This window comes from Macaca nemestrina, chromosome 4 (genome assembly GCF_043159975.1).
Source record: "Macaca nemestrina isolate mMacNem1 chromosome 4, mMacNem.hap1, whole genome shotgun sequence".
Classification (NCBI taxonomy): Eukaryota; Metazoa; Chordata; class Mammalia; order Primates; family Cercopithecidae; genus Macaca; species Macaca nemestrina.
In genome coordinates this window covers 12819103-12827596 of record NC_092128.1, presented here as the reverse complement: position 1 = coordinate 12827596, position 8494 = coordinate 12819103, and the positions used below count along the sequence as shown (strand labels likewise).

The 8494-nt window shown below is 37.5% G+C and overlaps 1 protein-coding gene across 1 annotated transcript in view; it reads left to right on the top strand.

The window, feature by feature from the left end:
• Positions 1 to 1548: 1548 nt before the first annotated feature.
• Positions 1549 to 8494, top strand: part of LOC105474842 (contactin associated protein 2) — a 2256224-nt gene continuing 2249278 nt past the window's right edge. The window contains exon 1 of the mRNA XM_011729645.2: positions 1549 to 2852. Coding sequence (XP_011727947.2) covers positions 2756 to 2852 — 97 coding nt within the window. The 5' untranslated portion in view covers positions 1549 to 2755. The remainder of the gene's footprint in view (positions 2853 to 8494) is intronic.

The following is an 8494-nucleotide window of genomic DNA, read 5'->3' as shown; positions in this document are numbered from 1 at the left end:
TAGGGAATCTCTGATCTGGCAACAATTAAAGTCTTATGACTTTAAGTATTTTGAGTTCCAGATGTCCATATCTAATTAACACAAAATGAAGAAAGAGGCAGTTTTGTTACAAATGATGTGACATAATTTTCAAACCTGACAAAGTGCATTGAAAACAGATTAAAGCAGGCTCTTAGCTCATACTGGCATGAAATAAGACCATTCTAGATGGCACAGAGGTGGTGTAGGTATTTATATGTGTCATTAAATTGAGTTTTGTTGTTTCTCATTAGGAGAAATGAGTGCAAACTGAACAGAATGCTTTTTGGAGAAGAATACACCCGCAGGTATATCATTTCTGTTACAAAATAATTAAATAGATGTCTATTGCATGTCTTTTAGTTTGGTTCTCTGGGAAATAGAATTGTTTCAGATCTGCTTGAGATATCCATGGAATAGCACTCACTGAGTTACTGAAATGGTAATACTTTCAATCGTTGCCTTTTTTCTTCTGTTGAAAATACTTTAATGCTATGTTAGTGGAGATTAGTGTGATAGTTAAAATGGAGAGGCATAGTTAAATAGTAGACTGTTCTGAAAAGTTATGCTTTCTGACAGTATTTTTTCCTATGACTTGTTTCTTTGAGCTCTTAGAAATGGCTGATGGCAGTTCTTTACTGGAGTGTTTTGGCAAGTGGTCATTGACTTTTGACAGTCTGTGGTAATTCAAATAGCAAAGGGACATTTTATAATCCATAAGGATGCATTTGCTGTATTATTTTACAGGAGGAGGATTTTATAGAATGAGGAGGCAGTTTACCTCCCGTTAGTCATCTGTGTGTTTCTTCATTTTCCATATTGTATCCAATCTGCAGTTCTTACTAGGAGAAAGCATCCTTTTAAATTAACAAGAAACAAAGATCAAATAAAAAGTGCTGAATCAGTCCCATTAACACCATATTAATTACGCAGTGAATACACAGTACTATATACAGTAGAACTTTCTAAGACCAAACAATGACTTTTAAAACTCAGTTTATTCCAGGAGTAGGCAAGTCTCCATAAATTTTCTATTTACCTTTAAAGGCAAATGCTTATTCATTGCATAACATTGAAAGACATGGTTACTCCTACTTAGTCCTCCACAAACATCATTAGATATTTAGATGACCAACAATTTTTAATTGTGTCAATAAAGTCAGTGGAATGCTTGGCTCCACAGAGACATAAGAATTCAAATACTTTAAGTAGACTAGATGGAAGAAAAACACATGGAGTGTAGAGTGTGAGGAGCTGTGAGCTGGGAGAAGAGCTTGATAATTATTATTAAAATTATCTAAATGTGAATAGAAAATCTAGGTATCTCTAAACATTCTTAATTCTTAGTGCTTGCAATGCCTCAGGTACCTTGAAGTAGTTACCCATATGCCTGCTTATGTATTTCCGTTTTGTGTTTGTGTTTGTGTGCGTGTTTGCCTTAGTGTAGTTTCTCCTGGCAGCAGCGTGTGTTTGGTGTACGTGTGCATATGTATGAGTATGAATTAATTACATATCGAAAACATGTGCATTAACGGCATCTGCAGTCCTCTCTCGCTGCTCCAGTCGGTCAGGATGTTTAGCACCATCACTTGGTGTTAGGACCACTCGGAAGACCTGACTGTCGGACGCCTGATTGTGGTTCCCGGGGGGCCGGAGCTCCAGGAGCCTGTACCATCTCTATCTGAAGGGGAGGAGAGAAGGAAAAGAGAAGGCATCCGAGAGAGGGTGTTCTCCTTCCTGCAGCCGGGTGGGGAGCAGCCAGGTTTGGAGCAGGGTTCTAGGATTACACGGCAAATCCCCAACTTCAGCACCGCGGACAGCATCACCTCCCGCCAAGGGAGACGCGCGCGCCTCCTTCCTTCGCCCCCGCCCCAGCTGATGGGCCCCGGCCGGTCGGCTCAGTCTCCCTTTTGCTTTCAAACGAGGCCAGGGCAGGGCAGAAGGGTTTTGACAGCCAGAGGGGTACGGTAAGGAGGAGGAAGAGGAGGAGGAGGCGGAGGCGGAGGAGGAGCCGAGGAGGGGACCGAAAAGGGAAGAGAAGGGAGGGCTTCCCTCCGCCTCGCTCGCCGCCCGGGCTCGCAGGCGCTGGCGGCGGCGGCGTCTCCTGCTCTCCGCCGCCGTTGCCGCTGCTCGCGCTCCGCCGCTCGGGAGATGCTTCCCCGCGCCGCGCAGCGCTGAGGCCGTGCGTGCGCCCCGGCTGCGCTGCGCGCTCCCCACATACACAAGCCCTCCATGTGAGCTGACGGGCAACTGGAAAGCCCCCGAGTCACGCTGCCCGGCAGCGGAGGGAGCGCTCTCCCGCAGTGGCAACAGCAGCACCACCGTCCCCGTCGCTCTGCCTTCCTCTTCTGCAGCCTCCGCTCTTCTGATTACCCCCCTCCCCCGTCCTTTGGTGATTTTTTTTTTTTTTCGAGGAGAGGGCGGGGTAGGTGTCCGTCCCCTCCCCTCTTCCCCCTCCTTTGCCTTCTTGGTTTGAATTTCCTCCCCCGGCATTGCACTGGCGAACAGTGCAAGAGGCAATACCCGCACGGAGGGAGAACGAAGGCTGAGACACCCCTGCTGCTCCAAACCCAGAAGAACTGGAGCCTGGAGGCGGGTGAGGGGAGAAGAGGAAGCGGGAGGGGCTTGGCTTCCTCGCGTATTTGAGGACAGCCCATCTCCCTTCAAGAACCCTACGGAGAGACAGACTGCATCTCCGCAACGAGCTCTTGGAGCGCCGCCGGCCGGGAGGCGAAGGATGCTGGCGGCTCCGCGCGCCGGCTGCGGGGCAGTGCTCCTGCTGTGGATTGTCAGCAGCTGCCTCTGCAGAGCCTGGACGGCTCCCTCCACGTCCCGTAAGTAGCCGTCTCCTCGCTCTCGCTGGAGCAGTTTCAGTGCGGCATTGATGTTTGGCACCGGGGTATCAACTCCGAAGTACATCGCAGTGCTCGCACCCTGATATGTGTGTGTCTCCGCTGTCACACACTTGCAGCCACTGCAGTAGACAAACTCGAAACCCAGCGTTTCTGTTTTGGAAGAGACAGGGTTGTGACGCTGGTGATGTTTCTGGAAAGTTGTTCCTGGTCTTGGTGATCGGTTAGCAAGAGCTTGGCTAGAGAGACTGGTGTAGATGGCAGCTTCTTAAGAGTTGTTTGTGCAGGGAGTGTTAACTGCATTTGGGTTAGGCAGGTCAGTGAATGAAAAGTGAAGACCATGGCAAAACCAAGTTTCTTATTTTTATTTATGGTTATAACTTAACGAGCATGGGGTTGAGGTTAACAAGAGGAGCATATTTTAAACAGTTTGGGCACCTATAGAGCCTCTTTAGCCTCTCCCGTCCCCTTAAAAAGTTAATGCCCATTTAGTACTTGCTTATTAAAATGGAAGGCAGTGAAATTGTAACTGAAATTGCTTTAATTATTTGATACTTTGATATCATGGATATGACTGATGCAGTACGGGACTTGGGACACTCAGTGCAAAGCGTCGTTAATGTAGTAATAAGCAGATTCTTAATAGAGTTTTCAGGAAAATAATTCTATTCAATATGTATATCTCTGCATTTTAATCAACTGTGTGCGTGTGTGTGTGTGTGTGTGTGTGTGTGTTAGACTGCCCATATTTTCACGAGGTTTAGAAAGAAATGGAAGATTCTGGCCCATTTTCTGCATTCCTTTAGAAGTGCATACTGTGCATGTAGAGAGGAAATGCGTGATTGTTCCTTTGGTTCAGAAAGAGTTAAACACTAGAAAGACTGCCTATAGGAATATTCGGATAATATTCATAAGTGCGTACTTGTTTCTGAGAATGAGTAAGTCGGTAAAGAATTATCATGGAGATTTCAGCGTTTAAAAGGAAGTTGTTTTTTTTTTCTTTCTTTTTTTTTTGTCCATTTAGGAAAAAAAAAAGTTTAATATTTTCCAGAATTCTTCATATGCGAAGTAGTCTTCTCTTTGTTTATAAGATTTTGGGATATATTAATACATCTTTGTTAATAGTGTTCTTATTGTGGTGGTAAATATCAACAGGAATAGCATTGAAAAGGGACATTTTAAGTTGCAATAAGGAATCTACTATATAGTATCCTGTGATGAGTCAGTATTACTGTTTTGACGTATCTTCGTAAGTACAGTATTAGCTTTTCTTTTCTCACAATATTTAAAGATAAGGAGAAAAACTAACTGGCAATCTAAGTTTGTAATGAACTTGAAAACATTGTATAGCATTATTTATAACACAAGTTAAATCACAAAGAGTTAAATATTGTTAATATTTATGTCAATTTTATAAATTTAAACAGAAATTATGGGGATATAATGATTGCTGTTGATATTTACACAAATATGTAACTCTATCATTGGGAAACTAGTTTGATGAAATTGTTTCTGTTTCAAGGTCTGGTTATATAGAATTTCCTGCCACTTTTCCTGGAAAATAAACTGCTTATATGTTAAATGTATTCTATTCAGTGATTGAAGGTCCTCATATCCAGGGTTTTTCCTGGGTTCCGTGTTTCATCACTCTGTATACTTTAATTATGATGGGTCCATCTGAAACATTTGCCATGTGTAGCAAATGGAACACTGGCAGCCATTGGGTTAATGCATTTTAAGATAGAAAAAGTTGTTATTTCAGAAATGTTTTCTGAGTTTTTAACTTTTTAGTTAGAATTCCAAGACAGAGAACATAGAAACAATTACTTTTAAGATAGTTAATAGTTACGGCCATTAAGATTTTTTATTAACTTGGCTTTTATTCTCTATTGTTTAAAAATGTATAATGGCTTAATTAAGGTGGCTTTTTATTTCGTTTGAATTTAAACTGTGTGACCAAAATGCAAAGTTGCACTGTATCCTGGAAATGAATTAGATAATAAGGATGCTACAGAACTTTATTGATTAGAATGAGCTTCATGGATTCAGTACTTTAACTATCAATTGTACTTTACATTAATGAACAGGTTTATTTACTTTATATGTAGCTCTGAAGGAAAATACGATAGTTATATTCTTAATACCAAAAACATTCAAGGGAGAAAAAGATGGAAACTACATGAATCTAAGATAATGAGCAACTCAACCAGGAGAGGTCATCACAAGACAAAAAGTAGCATGAAAATCTAGAGCTATCATTTTTCTTTGGTACACATTTTTAAAATGTAATGAGTATGCTAAAACTTTCTGTTCCTAAATACCTTTTTAATATGAGGGACAGAAGATATTTATTTCACAACAAATGCATTTCAAATATGTATTTGCTTATGACTTACTTCTTTTTCTCTGTCGACACACATATAAAAGCTGTTAATACTATGTGTTGTACAAGCAGACTAGAATAAACTTGAAAACAAAGCTCATCACTATGGTTATGTAAAAATATAATCTAATTTATTTGCAGATAGTGAAAATGAACTGCTGCTGAGCTGATGGAACGAATCGTGTATCTTCCCTTCCTGTAAATGTAGATACACGGTACACACGTGGGAAGTTTAAAGAAAATCTTTTACTCTTAGGGAGTTGCATTTATTTGAACACATTATAAAGATCCTGACGGTGCAGTTCTAAATGATTAGGAGTGCAAGCTAGCGTTTAATAAATTCACTTTTTAGAGTTAACTGAATTTTCACTGAGATAAATGATCTCTCATAAAGGCTAATTTACATCATTTCGTAGAACTATTAACCTATGATTTCATGACCATCACATTTGGGAAATGTGCTTTGAATTGATTCAAATATTCTCTAACAAATAAGATTTTATACATGTGTATATATACACACATTCATATATGTTTGTATAAATATATATGTATTTGTATGTATATATTTGATAAAAACATTTGAATACATGTTATAAAGTACATAGATACATATTTAATATATCACATATATTATATTGTAATATTATATGTAAAAATGTGCATATTTATATATTTTTTAAAACACCATTCAAGGGATTTAAATTGTTTACAAGTTTACAGAGAGGTCTTTTCCAGTGCAATTATTTTAAGTAACTAATGCAACAATATTAAGCAATAGTATATTAGTCTATTTTCTCTTCCTCAATTCATATACTTCTCCCCAAATGGTATATTTTAAATGTAAAATATGAAAATGCATATAAAAACAAATACTGCTGGTTTATAGAGACCTTGAACATAGTAATGAATTTGTCTTAATAAAAACAATTTAAACTTAAAAGGAGCTTTAGGCAAGCAAAATTCATTGGTTGATAGAGTGTAGTACATTATTTACTTAACACAAACTAATAATATTATTATTAACGAATTGGAGAGAAATATATAATCTCGATTTTATTATAGGCACAGATATTCAGGAAATGAGAATCATTGTTCAAATTTTACTCTTTACCATCAATATATGGCAAAATTGGGTAAAAAATTAATCCACAAATTTAATTTAGGTCTTATTAACCTTTATGCAGTTATAAACCTACAACATATCATTTTAGATGATATCAAAGTTGTTTAGTACATATCATATTTTAAATCTTACAGTTATGTGCCCCATAATGACATTTCGGTTCAATGATGGACCACATGTATGATGGTGATTCCATAAAATTATAATGGAGCTGTCATATAGAGGTGTGCCATTTTTCATCTTGTATATTATATTTTTACTGTATCTTTTCTATGTTTAGATATGATAAGATACACAAATAGGCATTGTGTTATAATTGCCTATAGTATTCAGTATAATAACATGCAGTACAGGTTTGTAGCCCAGACACAACAGCCCATACCATACAGTCTATGCTATGTGTGTAGTAGGCTATACTATCTAGGTTTGTGATTGTGTACTCTATGATGTTGGCACAAGGACAAAATTGCCTAAGGATACATTTCTCAAAGTATATCCTTATTGTTAAGAAATGCATGATGATATATTTTTTTTTTGTCTATTTTAAGTGGCAAAACCTTTCAAGTTGTATAATTTCTTTTAGATTTAATTCACTATTCCTTATTAGTAAATTCTTCTAGACAAAAACTTAATCAAATCTCTTAAAGTTTGCAGAAAGCTTCTTGTCTTGTGAATCTTTTTTATGATTGAAAGAAAAGAAATGTGACATGTCTACACTTGTCTTCTCTTTTTAAGAAGTAGATTTTTGTATTTGTTGTAAATGGTATACAGAAGAAGGAGAGATCTAGGCTCAGAAATTCTTAATTCAAATGTGCTTTTCTTTAAAATATTAAACATATGGAGATCCAACTTGGGCAAGTTGTCTGTTTAGTGATTGATGTCAGTGGGATGAAGAAAAAAAACACGTACTTTAAAGATTTTCCCGTATCTAGTCCCGATTTGAGAAGTGCTTTACTTTATCATTTTTTACTACTTGCAAAGTTATAAAACAGGGTATATAGTAATTTTAAGCCTCAAAACCAGTGTTGTGTGAAATAAAATAAAATTTTATATTTATACAAGTATCTGAAACTGGCTGTTTTCTGTTTCTAGAGAGATGCATATTTTAAGATAAGTAGTTATCAGAAACATAAGGTATATTTCTACAACCAACTAATATTGGGCTGCTGAATAAATTATATGCTTATTTTTGCCATTTTAATAAGTAAGAATAATGATGCAATCATTTGTATACAGCTGTTAATTTTCAAATGAAAGCCTTGAAAAGAATACTTGTAACAGAGTGATTCACTAAAACACTGGATTTTCCCATCTCCTGGGCTCTATAGAACCTGTATGTTTTAGTTCTGAGCAGATAAGGATGTTGGAATGTGGAGGTGCTTCCTCTTTCTCCATCCTAACAGTTCCTTTTATGGAAAGAAAAGTCCATCTATCACACTCTTAGAGTCTATGTGTACAGTTCATTCATTCCTTCCTATGTTAGGTAGAGTTACTTACCTATTTGGTGACTATGGGAAAATTACCTAGATGTGCTTAGCTCAGCACCTGCTTTCTCCTTCCAGGCTGCCTGCAGAAAGAATAGATTCTGCTGAACGATAGATAAAAGTAGGCTTTGCCTCTGCACTAATAGTGATAGCACGAAGAGACTTATGGTGTTTGGTTCTTCCTATGGCTTGAGACTCTGTTTAATTTTAGAAGTAAGGTTAATGAATCCCACTGTATCACACATGTAAGCCTTATTCTTTTGTATCAGCAATACTTATATAAAGAATGTTATTTCCTCTCTGCGAGTTATTTTCTAATCTAGAACTCAGAGAAGGGACTGACATTTACTGCACTGACTAAAATCACAAATTGCCAACAATAAGATTGATATCAAACTAAATGAACATGAAATAATTTCTGCACAGTTTAGAAACCAGTAAAGAATAAGACTTGTTTTTTCTACTCGATATTGAGTTGAAGATTTGGCCTTATTCTGGTTAGGACTTCCAAACCCTCCCATTCATTCATTCATTCATTCATTCATATTCCTACCGAGTGCTATTAGTGGTATTATTTTATAGAGATGCTTAGAATACCATTTATTTATCTGTAGTAAATAACATCGTCACT